Source organism: Papio anubis, chromosome 6, assembly GCF_008728515.1.
Source record: "Papio anubis isolate 15944 chromosome 6, Panubis1.0, whole genome shotgun sequence".
NCBI classification, from domain to species: domain Eukaryota; kingdom Metazoa; phylum Chordata; class Mammalia; order Primates; family Cercopithecidae; genus Papio; species Papio anubis.
The window spans coordinates 166,266,229-166,291,825 of NC_044981.1; the positions used below are offsets into that span (position 1 = coordinate 166,266,229).

Consider the following 25,597-nt stretch of genomic DNA (forward strand, 5'->3'; position numbering starts at 1 on the left):
TCCTTAACTAAGCTGGAGAGAGAAAAGCTGGGATGATGATGCACCATGAGAAGGACTCAACCTGCTGTGGTTACCGTTCTTAAGACAGAAAAAGGAGCCAGGAGCTGAGGACTGTGGTGGCCTCTAGAAGCTGGAAAAGGCACGGAGAAGAGTTTTCACCCGAAGACTCTGGAAGGAGCCAGCTCCGATGCCACCCTGATTTTAGCACAGTTTGAAACCCATTTTGGATTTGTGACCTTCAGAACTGTAAGATAATCCATTTGTGCTGTTTTAAACCACCAAATCTGCATTAGTTTGTCATTGCAGTATTAACGAATGAATAAAACTGCCTACAAAATGAAAACTGTACAAATGAAATGACAACACCCAGCATACGTCTACACACTGATCTGTGTGTGTCCTATCGGGACTGAACCCTGAAGTAAGACTAGAACAAGCAATAGACAGCAAGAGTCTAGGGTGACCCAACGGTTGAGATGGTGCTAGGAGATCTTGGGAAGAATGGTGCAGTGAAGCTTACAAGGAAGAAGTTAAGGTATGGGCAGCTGTGAAGCAAGAGATCAAGAGATCACATACACACATGCATACACACACACAAAATCTCACACCTGTATACACACATGCACACACAGAATCCCACGCATGCACCCAAACATGCACACATATAAAAAGCTGTCTGATCTAAACGGGTTTGGTGAAAGGTGTGGGGTCAGAGAGCCCAGGGTCATAGGAGAAAGGCAATCTGAAGACCTGAAGACCTCTTCCATGCCTGAAGCACAGGACCCCTTCATGTCTTAAAAACAAAAGCAGACACTGGGCACAGTGGCTTATGCCTGTATTCCCAGCACTTTGGGAGGCTGAAGCGGGTGGATCACAAGGTCAGGAGTTCAAGACCAGCCTGGCCAACGTAGTGAAGTCCCGTCTCTACTAAAAATACAAAAATTAGCCGGGCATGGTGACACGTGTCTGTAGTCCCAGCTACCTGGAAGGCTGAGGCGGGAGAATCATTTGAACCCAGGAGACGGAGGTTGTGGTGAGCCAAGATTGTGCCACTGCACTCCAGCCTGGGCAACAGAGTGAGACCCTGTCTCAAAAACAAACAAACAAACAAAAGCAGAAACAACAAAAAACGATCTCCTGACACCCAACGTCTGACATCGCTGGAATTATTTCCAAAATAAAGACAGAATATGAATGTGCTTGCATTTCCTGATGTGTGCATAGTAAAGAAATAACACCATGACTCACTAGTGTGAAGAGTTCACAGAAAACAATGGTGTGAAGCCAAAGAGGGAAGAAGCCTCGTCAGGACACATAAGCCACCTTCAGGAGGAAGCACTAGCCTGCGCTCAGAACCTCTGGGTCAGTCTGGCCCCAGTGTGCACGAGCTGACGTCCCACCTCTCCAGCTGCCCAACACCTCCGCTCCTCAGTGTTCTCCATTTCAATGCCTACTTCTGCCTCAGTGTTCTCAGCTTCAATGTCTACCTCTGCCCATTCCTGTGTTCTCGGTTTCAATGCCTACCTCTCCTCGTTCCTCAGTGTTCTCGGCTTCAATGCCTACCTCTCCTGCTCCATGGCAGGGTGGTGCAGACGGGGATGAAGGAGTGTCTGGTGCAGGCAGAATCATAGTCAGGGACACACTGACACACACACACACACATACACATACATGTCTGTGTCCAGGACATGAATCCAGGGCAGCTAAATGAACCCCAACCTATCCTCTCATTGAACAGAGGTCAGATGGCCCCTAATATCATTTCCATAGAAAGTTATTTTTCTGTTAAAATATTCATTTTTCTATTTCTGTGGTCTGGCAGTTTTCCCAAGCTCTGCTTCCTCCCTGGAGCCACTAAGAACATGGCAGGACCACATTTCCAGCCTCTCTGGAGTCGAGGGTAGCCGTGCACCAAAATTTCTGGTCTGGAAAACACACCACGCATGCACAGGCTTGGTCCTGTCATAGCCCATGCACAACCCTTCATGCTGGAGGCGGAGGGCTCCAAAGGCTAAGAAGAGGGGCCACGGTGGTGGCACCTGGCGGCCTGTGCTGCTCCCACTAAAGGGTGACCAGGACACCAGGCTGGACTGCTGTGTAAGCAAGAGAGAAACATTTATTCCATGAAGCTGAGGTCCCTTCTGTCAGCCTACCTTGACTGATGTGGGTACCTTGAAGCAGGATGCTTCAGTGACACTGTAGGATGTTGCTGAGTGACTGATGGAACACAGAAACAAACTCAGGAGGGTAAAAGCTCAAGACTCACCTTAGGCAGTGACAAACAGTTCAACTGCAATAACCTGTAATAATGTGGAAAACTGACCACAGGCTTACTCATCCTGCAGCCCTACAGTAAATTATTGCAAAGAATAAGCATTAGCAGCCAACACACGGAATTGGACTATCCCCACCTCCTCTCCCTGCTGTGCCAACCCTAGGGGATAATCAATGTTATAAGATATCCCCAGTGATATCCGTGTACGCATGTGCACAGAACAAGTCAGGGAAAATAAACTAAATTTATTATTTTAGTGAGATTCTAGTGCACCTAAGACTAGGTAAGCACTACAGGAAAAAGCAGTGGCAAGTGACTGTTAAATAAACCATTGTCTTAAAGTTAAGTCAGTAAACACAACGCAGTAATTCCAGATAAACTGGAAGCTGTAGACTTAATACCCCTTTACTGGTACAGTGTGTGTAAATTGTAGAAAATTTAGAAATACGTAAAAAGATGAACTCTCTACTACTCAAGGAGTACCACTGATAAAATCCTGGGCATTTCCTTCTGCCCAGGATTTTTAGAAAGAGAAAATTACTCCCTTCTGATTAGAAAAGATCGCAATTTTTTTCTTTTAGTGACTAAGCAAGCCAGAAACTTGCTGTTTGGCTCGAGCTAGGAAAACTAGCCTGGTAGTTACCACGCAGGGTGAAAGGCCAGTGGGGCATAATTCAGGAGCCCTCAGAGTCCACGCTCCCGCCCTCGGAGCACAGAACCGATGGGTGGTGCGGGATGACGGGCATTTCCATAGCCCTGGTTCGTTCCTAAACTACTGAATCTTTTAAAGAGGTCTGAGTTCGCTTTATACATAGCTGCTTTAATTAAAATAACCACCTGCGCCCTTTTCCTCCGAACTCCACAGGCGCTCAGTTCTCAAAGCGCCGATCCTGCGCCTTCGTGCCACACCAGCCCGGACGCTCGGGCCCGATTTGTGCCCCGAATTCCCCTGGAGACCCTCGCACCAGCACGGCGTCAGGAGGCCGCTTGGGGTGACAAGACAGCGGGCAACGGCTCTGGTCCAGAGCGCGCGTCTCCGCCGTTGGGAGCGGTCACGGCGGAACCCTCAAATCGCCCCCTTTCATAGAGACCTCAGCGGAGCCGCGAGCACCCGCGCAGCCCCAGCGCTCCAGCCCCGCGCCCTAGGCACACGCCCCAGAGCACCAGCTCGGGTTCTGCGCCGAGAGCACCCCGCTGGAGAGGACTCACAGCACCCAGCTCCCAGGAGGGCACGCAGGGAACTAGCGAGCCACGCTGCGCCCCACGCCCGCCGCTATGGCTACCAGCCCGCCGACTCACGCGCGCCGCTATGGTTACTAGCCTGCAGCCCCCGCGCCCACGCCCCTTTCACTATCTCGCGGCAGCAGGCGAGGCCTCGCTTCCGGCCTGCTCACTTCCGGGCCTAGCGTCACTTCCGCCTCCCTGGCGAGGCTCCGGCCTCGGGTCCAGATGCGTAAGGTTCGGCCCCTTGTGGGGAGCGGTGGTGAGTCCGAGAGTGCCATAGCGGCCCTGCCCCTGCCCCTGGTGGGCGCCACGCTAGGGGGAGGGGTTAGCCCACTCCGTCCTGCCCGGGGCCTCACGCGGGTGGGAAGGGACAGTCCCAGCGACAGACCCGGCGCCTGGACGCGCCGTGGCCCCGTGGGCGGACGACGGGGACGGGCTCCGGTACTGAGCGCCTCCCGTGTCCCCAGCAGCACTGACCCACTTGCAGACCCCGGAGCTGAGCCGCCAGCCATGGCCGCTCCCCGCGGGAGGGCCGCGCCCTGGACGACGGCCCTGCTGCTGCTCCTGACCTCGCAGATCCTGTCCCCGGGGAGCTGCGCGGACGAGGAGGAGGTCCCCGAGGAGTGGGTGCTCCTGCACGTCGTCCAAGGCCAGATAGGCGCCGGGAATTACAGCTACTTGCGGCTGAACCACGAGGGCAAGATAGTCCTCAGGATGCGCAGCCTCAAGGGCGATGCGGACCTGTACGTCTCGGCCAGCAGCCTGCACCCCAGCTTCGACGACTACGAGCTGCAGTCGGCCACCTGCGGCCCGGACGCTGTGTCCATCCCCGCGCACTTCCGGCGCCCAGTGGGCATCGGCGTCTACGGACACCCATCCCACCTGGAGAGCGAGTTCGAGATGAAGGTGTACTACGACGGCACGGTCGAGCAGCACCCGTTCGGCGAGGCCGCCTACCCCGCCGACGGTGCAGATGCCGGGCAGAAGCACGCTCGTGCCCCGGAAGACGCCTCGCAAGAGGAGGAATCTGTTCTCTGGACGATATTAATTAGCATTTTGAAACTGGTACTTGAAATTCTCTTTTGAGTCATTGACCACGCTCTGGGGTATAAAACCCTCCGTCTGTGAAGCTGATTGCAGTTTGCTGTGAACCTTGGTACTTGTACTTGGTTGAAGTTCTAGTTACCTTTTTCTAGTCAAGGGATGGAAAAATAAAGCCATACACAGTTTTGTTACCTCAGTTACCCCCAAAAATAGGAAAAGCAGCAAGCACAGTATTTTCTTTTAAATATCAAAATTCCTGTAAAAGGACTGTGCACAATAAAGTGTTTAGACTCCATTTTCATTAGGCAGGTTGACTAAAAATGATTGCAGTAACTTAGGTTTATATATATAAAAAAAAAGTAGAGCAACCTTTCATGCTGTGACACAGATCAAAGGTTGATACTTTGTAATTTTACTCTGGAGATTCTAAGCGAAGTTCAAGGTGTACGTTTTCAAGAGTTACTAAAATCAAGTTGGAAATGGTTTATGTACACTTCCCTGAGCCTGGACTAAAGCCTCGTGCCTGTACCCCAAGTAGGGATGGTACTCTTCTATACAAAAGAGATTTCCTGGCAGGCAGGTATTTACAAACTGTGTTCCTGTACCAGTCCAATAATGACAACTCTAAATCCAGCTGCACCAAATCTTATTAGGCCATTTGTCATACCTATGAAAATTCTTTAGTTATTAAATAACTTTGTTAATGCTACCTATGGTAGGCCAGAAACAATGTAGATTAGGAAGTTTCATGAAAATTAACTTTTGGGGCTATGGAGAAATAGTTAAGTATCTTAAGTTGCTAAACATTTCCACTGAATTTTTGGAGTGAGCCAGGGTTACTATAAAATACTTCGGAAGATGATTTCTCTACCTGGAATTAGTTTGGAGGGTAAGAGTAGCTTTTAACAGAAATAAATCAACTGCAGATTTTAAGCTCATAATTTGCAAAAAAAAAAATCTTTTATTGGCATAAAAATGAAAATGTTGTAAATAAATTGGCACCAAATATTCCACTTAAATGCATACACAGTATTAGAGTCAAAAACTATTTTATCCCTCTTTGCTGTTTTTCCCCCTTCTGCCCACTTTCCTGGGTGTTGGGGGGGCCCGCTGACAACAGTCACAAATCCAGCGACCTAGGAAAAAAATTGTTAATATGGAATGAAAAATTATCTTTACAGGACTGAATTTTAAGCCCATCTAAACTCTTCTTCCTTAGCTATCACTAATGATATTCCTCTGTGGATTTTGTAGTGAGAAGGGCACTATGAGTTCCTTAATTTAAGGAGAAAAATATAAACTTGTAATCAATGCCATGCAAAATTCATTGCAAGTCAAGGGGGATGGGAGAGATGCAATGCCATACAGTGATACGGACCTTTAAAAAAGTACAATATTTCCTGAAATTCAAACACTATCATACTTCTAAAGTTCAATACATACTTCGAAAGTTCAAAACCCATTCTGGAATTTGGCTTTTTTAAGCCTTTTTCTCTCCTGCTCACTGGCAGCTGTGTGTCTTAACAGCATTCTTTCAAGTCCTGGTGTACTCTGCTGACAGCACTTTAAAACTTTTAAGTTTCTAACAGCACAATGATAAATTGTACTACATACTTGATCTGAATTACTACAGAAAAATAATTATGTTGCTTGCTTAATGATTCCCAGGAAACTTCGTTGTAGGCATATATTTTATAAGAGTATTATACAGTGTTAACTATGCAAGTAAGTTCTAAAATTACACAATTATCTGTGTAATGTTTTAGTCCAATTACTGTGATTTATTCAACTCTGTTCTAAAGTTACCTGGAATTGTCATGCTGCCTCAATTTACAGAAATCTGTAATCGATTTCTATAGAAATGTATAAAGACACAGTCATTTTGTTAAGTTTCTAAATAGATAACATAAAAATAAAGGCTTTGAAACAAGATGATGCTGTTACTTAAGTATTTCAGTAGAAAAACACCAGCTCATTATATAGAACTGTACTTCCAAAACTTAGTCTGGGCATTCTGGCCTCTCATTTATCCTTTAGTTGGAATTGTCTGGGAATGAAAAGCTGGTGGACATGACCCATATAATCATAGCTTTGGTCATATTTGCACATAGGAGTCCACAAGCTCTGCATGTCATGATAACGTTTATGCAGCCTTTTGGAGTGCAGTGCTGGGAGAGTCTTATCACCCAAAGATAGTTTGTTCTTTTTTTAATCTTTACCTGATGGAATAGCACCAAGGCCCACACAAAAAGTATGATAACCTCTGTCACACACATCACAGAACATCATTTCTTCTTCATGGTGGGGTTGTCCACATATAATGCATGTTTTACATTCCATACACTGCCATGGGTAGGTCTTAATCATAGAAACAAGCTCCACTGTCATATCCAGGCAAGAAGGATGGCCTAAATCAAAACCAGTATTAGTAGTATCTCACATAAGAATTTTTAACTTAATATGGCACATAAAATGCTAGTTTGCTTTAGGACTGGCAGAGAATAGCTATAATGTCAAATCACCAAAGAGAAATGAAAATACAATGTAGAAGAAAACACATGGACTGTGTCTGCCTCACAATCTACCCTGTGTATTTATTTGATGACTCTGGTTGAAATCTACCTGAAACTATAAATTCTAGTTTTTGAACCAGCAAATACAGTGGTTAAAATTTTAAGACGACATTTCAATACTTACCACTATTCTCACATTGGGAGCAGTGTATAAGTGATTCAGCCTTTCCTTTCTTGTTGGACTCCTTACCCTTCAGACAAATTCCACATAGAGCATTTGGAATGGCCTTCGGCTGGAAGGGTAGAAGAGGGCTATAAATTCATGCCAGAAGAGCTTACTGTGGGTTTAAAAGGAATTCTGTTACTTTATTGCCCTATTCTTACTTTTGATAACTTGCTAATGACCATTTTGAAAGACAAAACTTGACAGGAATCTGCCTGCAATGTAAGATTGCTTACTGAAGAAAGCATTAATTTCATCATAAAATTTTGTAAACAGCATGATCTCATAAGATTAAATGTAGAATTCTATACTCCCTACATGCACAGTAAGATCTGTTTAATGAATGGAAGGAAAGACGAAATACAATGCCAAATGTCACTATTAATTGGACAAGAAAATCCAAGTAGCAAATGACCATTAAATGTGAGACTTACTCTAAAGAGAAGACCATTTTAAACAGCTTATGTATTAATTTTAAAAACTGCTCTTTTCCAAAACTGTAAAACTAGATCTATAAAATATAAGTTAAAAAATCAGTTTATCTTCATTGGTATAGTGGTACTTTTTTAAAAATCAGTTTAAACATTTTTAATTGAAAGATGTCTCATGCATACATTGGCATGTACATAAATGTTTGTTGAAAACTTAGTTGTGTGATTATTCTCTTTGCATGTCTAATAAAAGAAGCTATACTTAGAAGCATTTACTATAAAATAACGTAAAATTATAAAAGGGAAAAGTAAGTTTTCAGACAAGCAAAAAAAAACTGTAGTCACTTAAAAAATACACAGACCCTCTGAGTACTACTCATCTTTCAGATTAAAAACATGCATGGCCCAGTGAAAGTGTTTGAATTTTAGACATATTTGGTAACCCATGGAAATGACAAAGGAAAAAGGGTTCACTGCACTTAAAATTACCAGGGGAGGGAGGGCATCCGAACGTCACGGCCTTGACTGTTATGAAATGACGTTCACTCATGCTATAGGAATAAGTAAATAATAGTGGTAAAAAAGTAAAAGCAAGCATGGGCCAAGAATGAAATGGGGTAAGGGGACATACATACACACACACGTACACACACACACGCACACACACATAGATGAACTGGGAAAATAATTACTTTAATTAGAATTGTTTCATTTCTGCTTCATTCCCACCCTGCCAAATGCATCCCTTTCCTAATTTACTGAACCAAAAAGAAACCTAAACAAAACTTAAACTTTGTACATATTCCAGCTTTGAAATGTCTCACTGCCACCTTCATAACCTGTTAGACCTAAACAATTTGTTCTTAATTAAGTTTTGTACTTTTTAAATTATCTTTCTTTGCAAAAGATGACAGAGGCATTCAAAAAGAATTTTTGGCTTATTTATTTAAAAAAAGTCAACCTTATACATAAATATAATAAAAACAAGAACTCTAAACAATCACAAATGTCTCTACAAAATAATAAATATCATGGAAGTTAAACATACATATAAAACTTTACTATTAAACTAATTTCCTGTATGTATATTTTTATACCCTGCTCCCCCCAACAATAGGATAGTGTCACATGCTCAAACCATTTAAGTCTTGCAGTGTAGTTACCCTCTGTTGTTACTGCTACATTCTAAACATAAGGTTCTCATTGTGTGTTCCTATACCTAAATAAAAAACAGCTAGGAAGTGCACTTCTATAATCCAAATTCTGGTTCAGTTTTGTAATCATATCTGTACCTGCCATAATATACAGCAGAATGCTATCTCTTAATCCATCAAAACTAAGAAATCTCTTTTGGTTATGGTACCTGTACTAAATGTAAAAGATATACTTATTTAATACTCATAGTTTAAGTTAGATACTGGCATAGTAAGTACTCTAATATCTTTCACTAAAGTCAGGGAAGTAACCAAACAATATTAAATTCTAAAAACAGAACTCCTCATAGGAGATTCTTTACAAAACAAAAGCCAAAAGGAATAAAACACAAGGGTAGTCATTCACATTCTAGAGCAATTCAAGTTCTACAATCATTAAAATATACATTAAACACCTATGATAAAGGGACACCAAAAAATTCTAGGTTTATTTCTAAGTTTAAATCATAATGCTTTGTTAAATCACTTAGTTTTTCTTACCCAACAGTCTTCATCTTGAGGAAAACAGGGCAACATGAGAGAAGGGGAAGAGAGACAGTTTTGTAGCATTTTCTGTGATGAATGCTGCAGCTCAATATACAAAGCATCTGCCCTCTCTAAGAAGCCACAGTGCTGGCATCCAGGACTTCACACAGCAGATAACAACCGTGGCTTAGAGAAGCCAGCCTCAGTGGATTGCACAGTTGAGGGAGGGGTTAATGTGCAGCACTCTCCCCAAGGCCAATGGAACACAATCCCATGTGTGTCTGGTTGAGACAATCAGTTCTACTTCAAATAACTGCAACATCATCAGTTTCACTACTGACAAGAAAATTGAAATACTCATCCTAATAGCTCTCAGCATCTCAAATAAAAGGCTCACAGTACACTTACTTTTCTACTTGAAAAACAGCCAAAGATAAGACTTTCATGGTAGCAATAATATAGTATAGATTTTAATTATATATTTATAGGCTGGAATCCTAATAATTATGCTTTAAATTTCAGGTTAATGTAACCTAAACAATACGGTCCTATGAATTAAGGGCAAGCACTAGTGAATCTTATTAAGCAAACCGACAGATACATTACTTTCTTGAATCTCATATTTTATATATATATATATAAATATACATATAAAACATGACCTTTAGCTTGAAGTACCCTAATATTTAGGCACATCTTGGTTTATTAATACTTTTTATAAAGAGGTTAACTTTTAATAAACATGTTCACATTAATGTATGACTAGATACTGGTTGTTCCCATCTTTGAAATACCTGAAACATTTTTAGGTACTAAAAATGTTCACAGATTATGTAAAATATAAATTTTGCATATCCTACTTGAGTACTATTAGGTTCAGTTAATCTATATGATTTCTTGTATAGTAAATCAATGATAGTGTTAAATAGTTCATTTCCAGCCTGTATTAAAACATCTATTTCAATATTCTCTCTTTTTAACCCATGATCAATCAAGCTTACTGTTGGAAAGATCTACTTAGCACTCAAGAGTTAACAGGACACTGTGCTTTGAGCGGCCACTTCCATTTAAAGCTCTTAGCAGACCAGTAGAACACACTCATTCATGTACACTGTTTCTGAAATTTCATCTTTGGAGCTCACTTGCTTTCAGTTATTAAGCATTAATTTATATATTTAAAGAAATTAGATAAGCTTTATATGTAAAAACAAGTACAAAAATCACATAGCTGCAGCCTATTGCAGCCACCCTTGGAAGCCAACCCTTGCTCAATTAAGCTTAAAATTTGCTTGCTACAGGCTACCAAAAAAAAATAAAAAAAAATTTAAGTTATTTACATAAAAGCATTTTCTAATAAAACATGAAATACACTAATAGGTCACTTTTTTTACTTGAAGAAAGGTAAATGAACATGTTAGAACGTGTTCTAGTTAGTTTGACGGAAAGGTGACTAACTTCAGCCTGTTCTTGTGAATTATTTATCACAATCACAGTTCTGACATACAAGGTGTTTAACAATTTCACTTGGCAAAACTTCCTCATCAGCTTACTCTAAAATTTTCCTTCAATACACCTTCATAAGTGCAATAAAAGCATGTTCTAATACATTTCAGACCAAAGAATCACAAAAGGTAGTATATTTTACTACCACCATCCCAAATATGAAACTGTACAGCTAATTCTTCCTTTTATGATATTCTTAAATCCCTATATGCAAATAAGGCTACACACCTCTCACCTCACCTTTTCTTCAAAAGAAAAGGGAGGGGCAGACAGAGGGAGGAAAAGTTCAAAATATAATAATAGTTGCTGACAACCTACTACTTTACTCTGAGGATAATCAGATCAACAAGTTAACAAGTATGTTTTAATTCTTGTCATAGAATCATATAGGCTCTTTACCAAGGTTATGCTAAAAATCACACAATGTAAATAACAGGTTTTATTATTTTCTATCCCAGAGTTAGCTAAATTTAGCATATGGATCAAGTAATCCTTAGATTAAACCCAGATCTTTCTTAATGAAAGGCACTAAAAAATGCAACTTAGTCTAACAGTATACCCACTCATACTTCAGCTCAGCAGCTTTAGCTACACTAAATGCTGGGGCATTTAAAATGCCAAATAATTATGATCTTTACTCCAAGGAAAGAAAATATAAACTTCTGCCTATGAAATAATGTTTTAAAAACCCATACTTGCCTGGTTATTATTTCAAAGAAAAAAAAAGACTTATAAATTGTACATATACAGAAAACAGAAGCTAAACCATAGCCAAAAGTGACAGAAAAGCCACCAAGGAAATAAAGCACAAAAGAAAGCAGCAGACAGAGGGCACACCATAGAAGAACAGCTAGTGAAGTACAGCAGGCAGAAGCTCCACAATCGTGAAAGTCAAGTGAAAACATTTCAGGGAGAGAGGCTGGTCAGTAAAGAAGCTGAGTCAGGGGCTTTTTTCTTCTACCTTGTACCCAGGAACTGACTTGGACAGTACAGAACGTTTGGGACCATCTTTTCTTGGAGTGGCAGCTTTGTCTTTTGATTTCTGTCTTCCCTGGAAAGAGTCCTCCTGGCTGTCAGGAGGGCTTTCTCCTTCAGATACATTGCCAGAGGAGCTGTCCTGGAGTTTAAAAGGCAAAAACAAAGATTCTTTGGAATTGAGTCTGGATTTTGAAAACTATGGAAAATACTCAAAGTTTTAAAGCCTTATCAATTTAAAAATAAAAAGATCATTCTAAATGTAAGAAAGTTTTTCCCAGTGGAGACTAAAGTAACTTATGTTAAAAATCATTCATCTTTCTTCTAAGTATGATATGGTATAAAACTGATTGCATTCATTTCAGTGCCTTCATCAACTTTGTTTTCTGACCTAAGTGACAAAAATGCAATTATCCGCTTCAGCTACTATTATACGGCACACAGCTTCAACATCATTTTCCATGTCACAAGGGAACATATTTGTTTCACACAAAAATATATTGTTACAAATAAGTGTGGGTATTTTCACTGAGTACTAAAAGTCATTAAGAAGGTCCTTCAGGAAAAATGAAGTGCTGCAGTTAAAAAAAAAAAAAAAAAAAATTCCTTCGAGTACACATTTGTGTTTTCATAATGTTAAACCATGCAGAGCCAATCCCTCAACTATCTACAACAGGATGTGAAAGATTGCATATATTCAAGGTTTAAGACCTCAATATCTAATGATTTAATTCTTCATTTTATAATTTAAAATTTTCTAATTAGAACTTTCATATAAATTATGAAAATTATAAATGAAAAAATTAGATTATCTAGAGCCTCCCTGATAAACACACACTGACTAGAAATATGAATATATCCACTTCATCTTTTTTCTGGGTGTCCACTTATATACATAAAGATACCGAGACTCACACATACCCCCTAACCTCATTGTGCCCTCATTTTTTAAAACACAAAACTGGATTACACTGCATGTGTATGCATGTGTGTGTTTTGGTATTTTTTTAAAAGCATTATGTGCATGTTCCCACAATCATTAAATATTCTTTGAACTGCATTTCTATCCTATAAATGTAATATAATATTACCCACTGTGGGCATTAAAATTTATTTGTAACTTCCAGGATAAAAAATACTGTAAACACTCAAACAGACCTTTTTATTCTAATTAAATTTTTTTCAGCATCTGATTAAATCCTTAGGATAAATTCTACTAGTGGATTTGCGAGGTCAAATTCTGTGGAACTTAAATTGGTAAGACTGCCAAAACGCTTTCCCATAATGTTGGATTAGTTTACACTTTTCCTAGCAGTATGAAAGGAAGTCAGCTTCATCACCCTTTGCATGCCATAGCTCCCCTTTTAGCAACGTAACAGGAGAAAAGTTGTATCACCACTTTAATACTTGAACAGCATCTTATTTTGCATAATATGTATTATTAAAGATGTTTTAGAAGCTGCTGGTGACAAGGAAATAACGTCCATTCAATGGTAGCACAATCTCACATTTAGATTGGCTTCAATGAAAAGTCTGAAATAGCCAGTTACTTAAAACACAATGCTAAGAAATTCAAAGCCCTATGTCATCACTGTGATCAAAGCCCTAAGCCATCAAGGGGATTCTGTTCTCCTTCAGATCCACAGAATTCACCAGCTGCCCATTGTCTTGCAAGCGCATTTTGCTACAAAAAAAGAGTCATACAGGAAAACCCAACAAATTGCACAACATATTACTAAACACAATATTTTCCTATACGAAGCCTAAGATTAAGCAAAAGAAACGTAAGTTAATGCACTCCCTAAACTAAGAAAACTACATTTCTGTGTCAAGAGATCAAATTCTGTTTTGTTCAATATTTTAAGCTAAAGACACAACAAGTTGAATAAATGACTGTAAGCTAATTTTCCAATATCCTTGCCTAAATTGCTCATGGTAACTACAAAGGGGCGATTTTAAGTATAAATCTTACCAAAGGCCACACACGGCTTGTTTTTTTATCAAAACATACTATAAATAACTTTTCTTGATGAATACTTTCTGGAAATTACATGCAACCATCCTTTTTCAAAGAGAGGGTGATGACAGAAGTTCAATGTAACATTCCAGGAAAGCAATTAGCAAAAATTCAAAGAGAAAGGAAACGCTTCCCACTAGAGAGAAATGTTCTCACCGAAGTGCCTTTATTTTTCCGTTTCTCATCACCTCGACCATCTTCGCCATCATCTGAATCACCGTCACTGTCTAGAGCAGGGAGCTCAGGATCCAGAGGAGGCTCATATAGGGCTGTGTTTAATGGCAGATACCGCAGCTCATCTGGTGAGTACCTGAAGTTCAGAGAGTTTATTTTTGGTTTCCCTTTATTATTAAATATAAATAGACTCATCGTTGACCTATGAAGAGAGCCTTAAACTTCTTGAGTAACTCCAAAGACTTCCGAAAAATAGAGTATTAATTTTTAATTTTTGTCATCAAGTAGGGTTAATAAAAAGCCTGAACATCTTTTCACTAGACTTATGTAAAATATGCATTTGATTCTTACTAAGAGATAATGCGCCTCTCCTCTTTGCCCTCAACCCAAAAAAACAAAACAGTAAATAAAATGTCAGTAGCCCCAAGTCTGACTGCCAGCTCACATCCACGTCCACCACTGTTCCAGGTCTTTGCTACTTCTCTGTGCTATCACTCCACTTGTAAAACAGGCCTAATAATAGCATCTACCTCATACACCAGTGCATGGTACATGATATTACTTAAGATAATATTAATATAGGAAGCAAAATTTTTAGTAACAAATTATTGTAAACAAATTTGGGAAGCATGTATTCTAAAAAATCTAATCAACTATTTTTTCTGAAACTAGATTGGCAATCTCTTCCCCTAGGTCAGACAGCAATGCTTTGTGCCACCTCCATTCTCACCCTCAGTAGTCCTCATTCAGGAAGCGACCCTGGATCAGGACTTCTCCAACTAAGACAACACACCAAAAAGCAAAGGAGTTGGTATACTTGCATATGACTTTTAATAATTTGCTGACACCAGAATAAAATTTTTAAAAATTAAAGGCCGAGTGCAGTGGCTCACGCCTGTAATCCCAGCACTGCGGGAGGTCAAGGTGGGCAGATCACCAGAGGTCAGGAGTTCGAGACCAGCTGGCCAACAGAGTGAAAATCTGTCTCTACTAAAAATACAAAAAATTAGCCGGGCGAGGTGGTGAGCACCTGTAATCCCAGCTACTTGGGCGGTTGAAGCAGGAGAATCACTTGAACCCGGGAGGGGGAGGTTGCAGTGAGCCGAGATCGTGCCACTGAACTCCAGCCTGGGCAACAGCATGAGACTCCATCTCAAAAAAAAAAAAAATTGAAGAAAAACTTTTTAAAAAACTGCTGCCCATGATTTAAATTTCAATTAAAAAACCTTTTTAATTTAAAAAATTTCTGCCCAAGTTTGACTTTCAAATGGTGTGAGTTATGATACTATACTTTAAATTCTATTCTCTAAAAAAATAGTCTATTATGAAAAACATACGGTTCCAGAGTAAGGCTTAAGGTTGAAGTAAAAGCTGAGACTTTAAAACAAAATGGGCTGGGTGCAGTGGCTCAGGCCTTTAATCCCAGTATTTTGGGAGGCCGAGGTAGGCGGATCACAAAGTCAAGAGATCGAGACCATCCTGGCCAACATGGTGAAACTCCACCTCTACCAAAAATACAAATAATTAGCTGGGCGTGGTGGCATGTGCCTGTAGTCCGAGCTATTCCGGGGGCTGAGGCAGGAGAATCGCTTGAACACAAGAGGCAGAGGTTGCAGTGAGCCGAGATCGCGCTACTGCACTCCAGCCTGGCAACAGAGCGAGACTCTGTCTCAGAAAAAAAAATCTGTTAGCCCTGTTTTTTTTCAGTTACATTCAGTTTGGGAATAGGAGATAAGTAGCATTTAGGGGCCAGATTGGAGCAGCAGCCAGGCCAGGTCAGCAATGTGGCTGAGGCACCTAGGTGCCCGTGCCTGCCCCTCTGCTCCTTCTCTCATCTTCTCTGCAGTAAAAGTCAGTGTTTCTCAAACTCTAACCTGCACGTGAATTATACAGACATCTGTTAAAATGCAGACTTTGAGTCACAGGTCTAGAATTGGGCCTGAGATTCTGCATTTCCAACAAGCTTCTGAGCAATAATAGTGCTCTGGACCACAGAACATACCCTGAGCAGTGAGGTGCTACAGAACTCCCAGCATCTGTCTCTGACAAACCCAAACAAAATAGGCAGAGACAGAGGCATCCAGATTTCATCAGCATATATTCAAATTCTGACTACAGGGTGGTGTTTACCACAGAACCAGAGAAGAACAGCAACACAAATCCTATATAGTATCTTACGGTGATATCTAGAGACCCCATAATTGTTAGGAGGCAAGTACAAAAGGCTCTGAAACCCCTTACCAATAGCCAATACCAAGTGTAACTAAAACTACTAAATACCTTTTATAATATTCCTGGAATTGTCCGGGGATGAGAGCCACTGGGTAAGAACTGACCTTTGTTCGCTCTGTTGGCAAAACTTTGTACTTCCCTTGAGGCACCTGGATAACCTATGTTAACATAAAGAGAAACACAAAACTGATTCCATGCTAAGAATCAAGGTTTTAGGAAGAGTCCCCACATGCTCTCCACTGCACGCCCACTTCTCCCTAGAAAAGCTAGAATTTTAAGGACATTGGGAGCTATAACCTAAGAGGACAGTTGGTGCTTTCAATTCTATATATTATCGTTTTAGAGGCCTATTCTCCTGAGGAATGGCAATGGATCTCTTGCTCGCTACTTAATAGCAGAGTGATCTGGGTAGCTTATACGACCTCTCTGTAGCTCAATTTATGAAATGGAAGTAATCCTAGTTCCAACCTCACATGGTTACTGTGAGAATTAACATGCAAATCTCTTTTAAAAACTCTTGGGACACATAGCAAGTATGATATGTAGCAATTATTAGTCTCATTTAGTGGAATTATCAACCATAAAGCAAAAGACATCTCACAAAAAAATGTAAATTGAGTATTATTAAGCACAGCATTAAAACTAGTATCTCAACTTCTGAGGAGGAAAAAAACACATGGCCAACATGGTAAAACCCCATCTCTACTAAAAATACAAAAAATTAGCTGGGTGTGGTGGCAGGCGCCTGTAATCCCAGCTACTGGGGAGACTGAGGCAGGAACATCGCCTGAACCCGGGAGGCGGAGGTTGCAGCAAGTCAAGATCACGCCACTGAACTCCAGCCTGGGCTACAGAGTGAGACTCCGCCAAAAAAAAAAAAAAAAAAAAAAGGTGGTACAAAAAATAATGATAAAGGGGGGTAATCGGCACTCTGCAGTAACAAGTAATAAACTAAGTTCAGGGGTACTAAATTTAAGTTATCCTACATGTGTCTGCAAGTCAAAATAAGCTCTTCTTTCTTCCATGCGTTCCCGGTTTAAGTTGCTATTAAATTCAGCTGCCTTTTTGGCAGCTTTCTTAATATACTCAGGCACTTTACTGGCTTCAACTTTCTGAGTATTCTGTTGTTGCATTTGCTGGAAAAAAAAATATACAGTTGGAAGTCACATACAACTTTATAAAATGTCATTCTCCCCAACCCAAATAAAAAATGCCAGTCACCTCAATTACTTACAGAATACTCTTTATAATGGTCTGTAATTCGTTGACGTTCTTTTTCTTGTAGAATAACAGAATACTCAGCATGTTTGGCTGGATATTCTTTTATCATTAAATCAATCACTTCATCACTGCGCAATGCTGTTAAACCTATTTTAGACCAAAAAATAAAAAAATAAAGAAGCTCTTTTAAGGATAAGTGAACAAAAGCACTCTTCAAAATTTACTTCTTCAAACCGCTCCACATTTTAATGGTTTTCCAATAGCCAAAGCAAAATATCTTAGTACATTGGAAAATAATTAATATTAATAATATAAACTCAAGCAATTAAAAGATTATCTTGCAAAAGGCAAACATATCAATTTTCAATCAAACAATTTTATTTTTAAGATTTTATGTGCTTTGAACATATATCCCTTTAGTTAGAAACAACTGTTAAATAATGAAATGCACTATTAACAAGTACTACAGAATACTGGATGAATAAAAGAAAAAAATTCGTTGCATTAAAATGTTTGTGAAAGAAAGATTACAAATAAAGCACAGACATAATTATACAGAACTAACAACTGAACAAAATTTGCCTTTTTGCATTTTAGAGATGTGATCTCGTCATCTTGCCCAGCTGGAGTGCAGTGGCTATTCACAGACATGATCACAGCACACTACAACCCCAAACTCCTGTGTTCCAGTGATCCTCCTCCCTCAGCCTCCCAAGTAGCTGGGACTACAGACACACACCATGCACTCAGCAAAGAACCTACGACTTAAAAAAGAAAATTGTACAAGCTTTGCACACAAAATACAAACACTCTGAAAACTCTGTAAAAATTATTAGACAAGGGCTGGGCGTGGTGGCTTATGCCTGTAATCCCAGCACTTTGGGAGACCAAGGCGGGTGGATCGCAAGGTCAGGAGTTCAAGACCAGCCTGGCCAATATGGTGAAACCTTGTCTCTAATAAAAATACAAAAATTAGCCGGGTGTGATGGCGTGCGCCTGTAGTCCCAGCTACTAGGTAGGCTGAGGGAGGAGAATTCCTTGAACCCGGGAGATGGAGGTTGCGGTGAGCTGAGATCGTACCACTGTACTCCAACCTGGGGAACAGAGCGAGACTCTGTGTCAAAAAAAATTAGACAATTATACTCTGTTATAGAATAGAGGTTGATCCTTGACTTGCAATGGGGTTACATATGATAAACCCATCCTAAGTTGAAACTATCCTAAAAAGAAAAAGCATTTAATACACCTAACCTACCACACACATCTTTGCTTACCCTAGCCTACCTTAAACCTGCTCAGAAGACTTACATTAGCCAACAGCTGGGCAAAATCATCTAACACAAATTTTAATATAAAGTGTTGAATATGTCATGTGATTTGTTACATATTATACTGAAAGTGAAAAGAAGAATGGTTGTATAGACACTTGAAGTATGGTTTCTACTGAATATGCATTACTTTCACACCATCATGAAGCTGAACCATAAGTCAGGAATCACATGTGTGAACATTCAAGCTTTAATCTCCTGTGCATTTTAACAATAATAAAAAATGAAGTAAATAATGTAGCGTTTAAATAGTTCAATTTATTCTATTAATTTTGTAAAATATTTTAGGAAAGAACATACTTATCCAATATCATCTCATAAATGTTCAGCTTGAAAAATTCACATTAAAAGCTATTCTTACCTAGAGTGCACTGAGTTTCAGTAATGACATTTAGTTCTCTCAGGTAGAGTTTCTCCTTGTGAGACAAATCTCGTCGCTCTAAATCTCCAAAAAAAAAAGATCAAAAGACTATTAAAAACAGCAAAACCTTATGCATTTGTAAACCTTTTAAAAGCTTAAAAAGCTTGATTTTTTAAAATATTCATATTACATATTCCAAATATTATTAAAGGGGCTACAAAAAATATTACATATTCAAGAAATAAAACTCAGCAAGATACAAAAGTTAGAATAAAATAGAAAATAGAATAATCCAAAGTAAGAATGTCATATACATAACTATACTAAACTAGTTCATGAGGAATAGCCTTTCTCAAATTCAGATATGCCTCATATAGCTAACTCTAATCCTTAGATCAAGGGACAATGGTAAAAATCCCAAACTTGACTATAAAATGATTTGTTCTAAAATTTTCCCCAGGAAATTCACCTTTCCCGTTTTGCTTTTAAATCAGTTTATGAGCCACAGAAACTATCAATAACAAAGAGAGATGCTGAATGATGGTAGTAAATGACAAACAGCCAGGCGTGGTGGCTGACACCTGTAATCTTAGCAATTCAGGAGGCTGAGGCAGGACAGCTTGAAGTCACAAGTTTGAGACCACACAGGGCAACATAGCAAGACTTCGCATCTCTAAAAAAATAAAAATTAAAAAAATGTGCCACACGTAGTGGTGCACACCTGTAGTCCCAGACACTTGGAAGGCTGAGGCAGGGGGACAGCTAGCCCAGGAGTGCAAGGCTGCAGTCAGCTATAATCGCACCACTGCACTCTAGTCTGGGTGACAGAATGAGACCCTTAGTCTTAAAAAAAAAAGAAAAGAAAAACAGCAAGCACAAGAATATAAAATACATTATAATCTACAGAAAAATGCAGAAGTTGACAGTGTATCATAAAGAATTACTATCGATTATAAATCAATCTATTATATAAACTAGTACCTGGATATTTCCTTTTAAAGGAGGTCACACCCAAATATTCACTGACTTGTTCTTGAAGCATATAGTATTCTCCTGTTTCATCCGGTGGCCATTTGTACTCTATCAAATTTTCTGCTGGATAGTAACTAAAGCTAAGTACAGAAATATATATTATGCATTAAATGTGGCTTTCATTAATTTTTAATCACTTTTATTGAGGATATTTTGAAAACTATTTTAAGTATTTAAATTATTTGCCTCCTATGACTTGACTTCCTGTGTATCAAAGAAAATTACAAAACAGGTACAAGGAATAGAAATAAATATGTGGTCTACCAAGTCAAAAAGGTACATTGAAAATAACATCTTTTATACACTGGAAAAAATCTAGAATCACAATTGCTAAGAATGAAGGCATTTTTAGTTTAAAGGACCTATGAGGGCAAAGCAAGGTGATGATGATATCAGCTCTGAATTCTTTCTCTTGGGCTTAAAATGCATAGCCAGTATTTCATCCACCCAAGGAATAATCAACTTCTGTCCCTTGTCTACTGTTCAGTGAGTCATAAATAGCTGAGAAAACAGAACTCTTAAAAACCTGTATCTCAGTGCATCATATCATAAACCGTAACTGTTTGTTCTCAGATACTCCACAAACCCAGAAGCAAAGAATAGACCTAGTTTGAAGGTGCCAGGGTATCACAGTCAATCTCCATCCTGAGTAACAGAGCACAGATTTCAGGATCTGGGCCAATTCAACCTCTAAATCAGACACAGGAAAGTGACACTATGTTATGCATCCATCTATTTTAAAAGTAACCTTCAAAAAGAACGGTGTTCTCAAAAATGGTGCTGGGAAACTGGGTATCCACATGCAAAAGCATAAAATTGGACCTTTATCTCAAAATGGATCAACAACCTAAATATAAGAGCTAACTAGAAAACTCTTAGAAGAAAACATAGAAATCTTTCACAGCCTTGGATTTGGCATTACATATGACACCAAAAGCACAAGCAACAAAAGAAAAAATAGATGAAAAATTTGGGCTTCATTACAATTAAAAATTTTGCACACAGACACTATCAAGGGAGTCAAAAGACAACCCATAGGAGAAAATATGTGTAAATCATGTTTTTGATAAGGTATTAATACATAAAATATATTTTTAAAATTCCTACAACTACAACAAAAAAAAACACACAAAATGGACAAAGAACTTGAATAGACATGTTTCCAAAGAAGCTATACAATGGCCAAGAAGCAGACGAAAAGACGTTCAATATCACTAGATATTATGAAAATGCAAATCAAAAATCACAATAAAATATCACTCCACACCCTTTAGGATAACTATTATTTAAAAAAATGAAAAATAACAAATTGGTGAGAAATATGAAGAAACTGGAAACTGTGAATTGCTGGTAGGAATGTAAATTGGTGCAGCCCCTATGGAAAACAGTTTGGCAGCTTCTCAAAAAATTAAACATAGGATTACCATATAATCCATCTACTCTATTCCTAGATAAGCATCAAAAAAACTGAAAACACAAACTCTGAACACCAATGCTCACAGCAGCATTATTTACCTTGGCCAGAAGGTGGAAACCCAAATGCCCAACAACATCTGAATGGACCAACAAAATGCAGTATATACATAAAACGGAGTATTCAGCCTTAAAAACAGAACAAAAGTCTGACATATGCTACAAGGATGAACCTGGAAGATACTCAAAGTTCTAAGAGAAATAAGCCAGCCACAAAAGGACAAATATTTTATGGTTCCACTTATATGAAGTAACTAAGTAGTCGTATTCATGAAAATAGAAAGTAGAATGATGGTTGCAAGGGGCTAGGTAGAGGGAGAAAGGGAAGTTATTGCTTAATGGTTATAAAGTTTGCGGTAGTGAAAAAGTTTTGTAAATTTATGGTGGTAATGGCTGTACAACACTGTGAATGTAACTGATGTCAATGAATTTCACACTTAAAAATTGTTCAAATGACCAATTTTATGTATGTATGTATTTTACTATCATAAAATTGTTTTTTAATTACACTCAGTAACAAGACCAACTTTGGTGGCACATTATAGAATAGGAAGAAAATATTCTACAATTTTTAATAATTGCCTTTGCCAGAGCTGGGGGAAAGGGGAGAGGATGTTAAGGCAAAGAGAAACATCACAAAAAATATTAATAACCAGTAAAATGACAGTACCCAAGATCTTGACTTGAAGTTTCACAACTCCTAGAACTATCTCCTGAGCCCATTCGCCTCCTTTTGGATGGCTGGGTCCCATCATTTGAATTATCTTCATTATCATCCTATACATTTAAAAGATTCAAAAATAATAATTAGAGAAAGAATAAAAGAACAGTAAGTCTCAATAAGTGAAAGACTGTCTAAGGACACGTAGTCATACAAGCATTAACTTCATATTATAATTAAAAGGGACCAAGAGTTTGGCATGAGCAAGACCTGGAATAAAATTTAAAACTGATCTTCAATCAAAATAAGAATATTTTCAATTAACCCGTAAATGTAAATCTGCTTTTGCTTTCTTGCCAACTGAGGTTAAAATGCTTTCTGCTCTTCATAAACACATAAAACTGCTGCATCACTCTAGGATTAAAGCAAACTCTCCTACCCAAGCCCAGGGGGGAAAAAATGTATGGATCATTTACAGTTCCCAGTTCAACTTGGAGTCGGTTCATAGGACTATTTTAATTGACTAGGCATTTATGTCCCCATGAAAAGGGGACATACAAGACTGAAAACAATTCTAACTATTCACTCTTCCTCTTACATTGCTAAAGGTTAGCAAAAATATACCCTAGTAAGGGTCATCAATCTATAATACAGCAACACACACTTCAAAAAAAGAACCCTGAGGCGGGAGGGGAATTTTTTTTTTTTAAGGAAGAGGTTTATATATTTTTAATGTAATACATTCTGTGGCAAGAACATGAAGGTTATAAATTCAAACACTGCACTCAGAAAATGTATCAGATGTTAGGAAATTGATTTATTTACTTATCAGCCAAAGCTTAAGGTCTAAAAAAATCATAATTTTTAAAATGTAATATAGCTTTTAACGCTAATCCAATTTTGCTAAATATCATGGTCTTCTTGCTACATATTAAAATGAAAGGAATCCTACAGAAGAATATAAAGTGGCAATATGGTATAGTGGCCAGGCATGCCAGAGCTGGACGGCCTAGGTTCTCACTGGGCACCGTCCCTTACTAGCTGAGTAAGTTACTCTCTGTAAGCATCTCCTTATCTGAAAATTTGAGACTATAATAGAGCCCCTATTACATGGCTAATTCAATGATTAAATGAGCTACTATATTACAAGTACTTAGAACAAGGACTAGCGAATTATCTGACAAATACTAGTTAAAATGATGATTATGATAATAAAGTCTCAAATGTCCCTAGCTCCTAGGAATTTACTGGTTCCTTTCCAAATAGTAAAATATATAATCTTTTTCAGTCCTTATAAAATTAGCATTTCATTAAAGAGCTCTGCACAGTCTAAATCTACTCTCTGAAAATCTGCGTGAGTATCACAACTGCAACATTTCATATTCAATACTTTTAACATAATTCATTTTAAACATTCCAGTATTTTTTTCTATTTTATTTGTGAGCATTTTAAGGATTTTTATGTCCTTAAACTTAAGCATATTTCCCTTTAGCTAAAAAATTGAGACACTCAAAAATATACAAAAATAGTTAAAAACGCAAAGTGCTCAAAAAAGCTGAGACTACAATTTCATAAAGTGTTTTAAATTACTAGTACAAATTCTAGGCAAAGGCATTATTATATAAAGTGAGCATCTGGGCAGAGAGCCTTTTTCTAGAGAGAGGTAGTAACAGCAATATTGTTCCCAATACACGACGGAATGAGGTAAGAATTTCCGTGTAATCGCAATACTGATACACAGGCCCATGTTTTCAAAGACTCCCAAATGTACTAAATCAGAGATGTGCCTTCCAGAGTTACAGGTGGTTTCCACCTACGGATCAGATGAATTTCTATGCATCACATCCTTCTCAAGGCTCAGGGGTCAAGAATGCACTCAGTGGGCACTAGCTCAGTGCCCTCCAGGTGCCGGGCCAGACGTCAAACACTGGAAGTGCAAGGATGTGCATTTAGAGTCTTACAATCTAGTTACTTCCATTGGCGAGGGCCTTTGAGGAACCTTCAAAACCAGTCTTTCTCTTACGGCACGACAGACGTGCGCAACGGGAAAAGCTCCCGGGCAGGCGCAGCCCCGCTAGGCTGCCACAGGATGGCTTCCCCTGCCAACGCGCACACCGCACACCGCACACCGCACACCGCACACCGCACGAAGGCTGGCTGGCTCTGAAGCATTTCAGTTCCCGCCGCCTTCTAAATTTCAACCCAAGTTCAAGTTTCGAGGCTTTTAAAACATCATTCCTCCCTTCCAACCTTCTGTCACAAACTGCTAGCCTAACTTTGGAACCAAAACGTTTTGATGCGTGACACTCTACTGCTCATCTCCATTTTCTCCACAAACACCCATTTTTCACCTCCTCAAGCAGTAAAGTTTTTTTAAAAAAAAGACTTCCGCTGAAAACATCCGGACGCTTGCGTATTTACTTAGTTATTACACTAAGTTCACCAACTGAGTGTGTTGATTTTCCATATCGTTCGCCACTCGGGTTTTTGCAGTAAGCTTTCAAACACTTCAGCAAACTATGCGCGGAATGAAGACTGAGCGAACGCGCGCTTCTGCAGGCCCCTCCGAGGCCAACTCTTTCGGCCCCGGACGCGTTCCGTTCCGCGGCTGGCCCCGGAAGAGGCGTTTTGGGGACAAGCTTGTCAAGCGGGGCCGGCCGCCAACTTCGGGGAAGCCGCGCCGCGTCCCCCGCCCGCCCGCACTTGTTGCTCGCTAGAGGCCGCGGGCTCCCCTCGGGGCCCCGCCTGGCCGACCACCTCCCTCGGTTTCCCCAGGCGCGGAGCCCGGCTCCAGCTCCACGCCCCGGAGATTCAGGGGCGTCGCCGGTGGGACTGGGCCGAGGCCCCGGCACACGGGCCCCGGACGGGGTCAGGGTCGGCTCGCACCGGCCGCTTCCTCACCTTCGGGGACTGCGCTCCGGGGGTAGCTGGGTCGCTGTCGCACGGCCGCGGGGACAGCGCAGCCCCGGGCCCGGCCGCCGCCGCCATCAGCCCGAGCGCCCCGCCGCCGCCGACGCCGTCGCCTCCCCGCCTCGTCCCGGCTGCCGCCGCCGCCGCTGCCGCCGCCGCCGCCGCCGCCGCCGCGCGGGTCTCCCGCCGCCCCGGCCCCTGCCCTCCGCCCACCCGTCTGCTGGCTCCCTGTTGCTGCGGCGTCTTCAGGGCTTCCGCCAGTTGCTGCTGCCACCGCTATGAGCCAGCCAGCGCGTCGCGCGAGGTTGAGGGCGGGCTGG

General features: G+C 40.2%; 3 protein-coding genes across 13 annotated transcripts in view; 1 reads left to right on the forward strand and 2 right to left on the reverse strand.

Moving 5' to 3' along the window:
- WDR27 (WD repeat domain 27) overlaps positions 1 to 3,702 on the reverse strand; it is a 240,763-nt gene extending 237,061 nt beyond the window's left edge. For all 8 annotated transcript variants that reach the window (XM_009206433.4, XM_031667588.1, XM_017958482.3 and 5 more), the window contains exon 1: positions 3,113 to 3,702. The gene's annotated coding sequence lies outside the window, so the exon portion shown is untranslated. The remainder of the gene's footprint in view (positions 1 to 3,112) is intronic.
- C6H6orf120 (chromosome 6 C6orf120 homolog) lies at positions 3,669 to 6,475 on the forward strand. Of its 2 annotated transcripts, XM_009206429.4 has the most exons (2): positions 3,669 to 3,758; positions 3,970 to 6,475. In XM_009206429.4, exon 2 carries the CDS (start codon positions 4,010 to 4,012, stop codon positions 4,583 to 4,585), a length of 576 nt encoding a protein of 191 aa, XP_009204693.1. In that variant the 5' UTR covers positions 3,669 to 3,758; positions 3,970 to 4,009; the 3' UTR covers positions 4,586 to 6,475. The 2 variants fall into 2 exon arrangements, with proteins under 2 accessions (XP_009204693.1, XP_009204691.1); XM_009206427.4 differs by having other exon boundaries at positions 3,683 to 6,475.
- On the reverse strand, positions 5,482 to 25,597 carry PHF10 (PHD finger protein 10). Of its 3 annotated transcripts, none has more exons than XM_009206426.3 (12): positions 25,269 to 25,597; positions 22,376 to 22,482; positions 20,182 to 20,312; positions 19,201 to 19,278; positions 17,525 to 17,658; positions 17,277 to 17,426; positions 16,339 to 16,448; positions 14,041 to 14,194; positions 11,854 to 12,009; positions 7,241 to 7,349; positions 6,763 to 6,951; positions 5,482 to 5,679 (listed from the first exon to the last, which is right to left on the reverse strand). In XM_009206426.3, the coding sequence occupies exons 1-12, from the start codon at positions 25,353 to 25,355 to the stop codon at positions 5,594 to 5,596; spliced, it is 1,491 nt and encodes a 496-aa protein (XP_009204690.1). In that variant the 5' UTR covers positions 25,356 to 25,597; the 3' UTR covers positions 5,482 to 5,593. The 3 variants fall into 3 exon arrangements, with proteins under 3 accessions (XP_009204690.1, XP_003898462.1, XP_021793788.1); XM_003898413.4 differs by having other exon boundaries at positions 19,201 to 19,284; XM_021938096.2 differs by lacking the exon at positions 11,854 to 12,009 and having other exon boundaries at positions 5,485 to 5,679; positions 19,201 to 19,284; positions 25,269 to 25,475.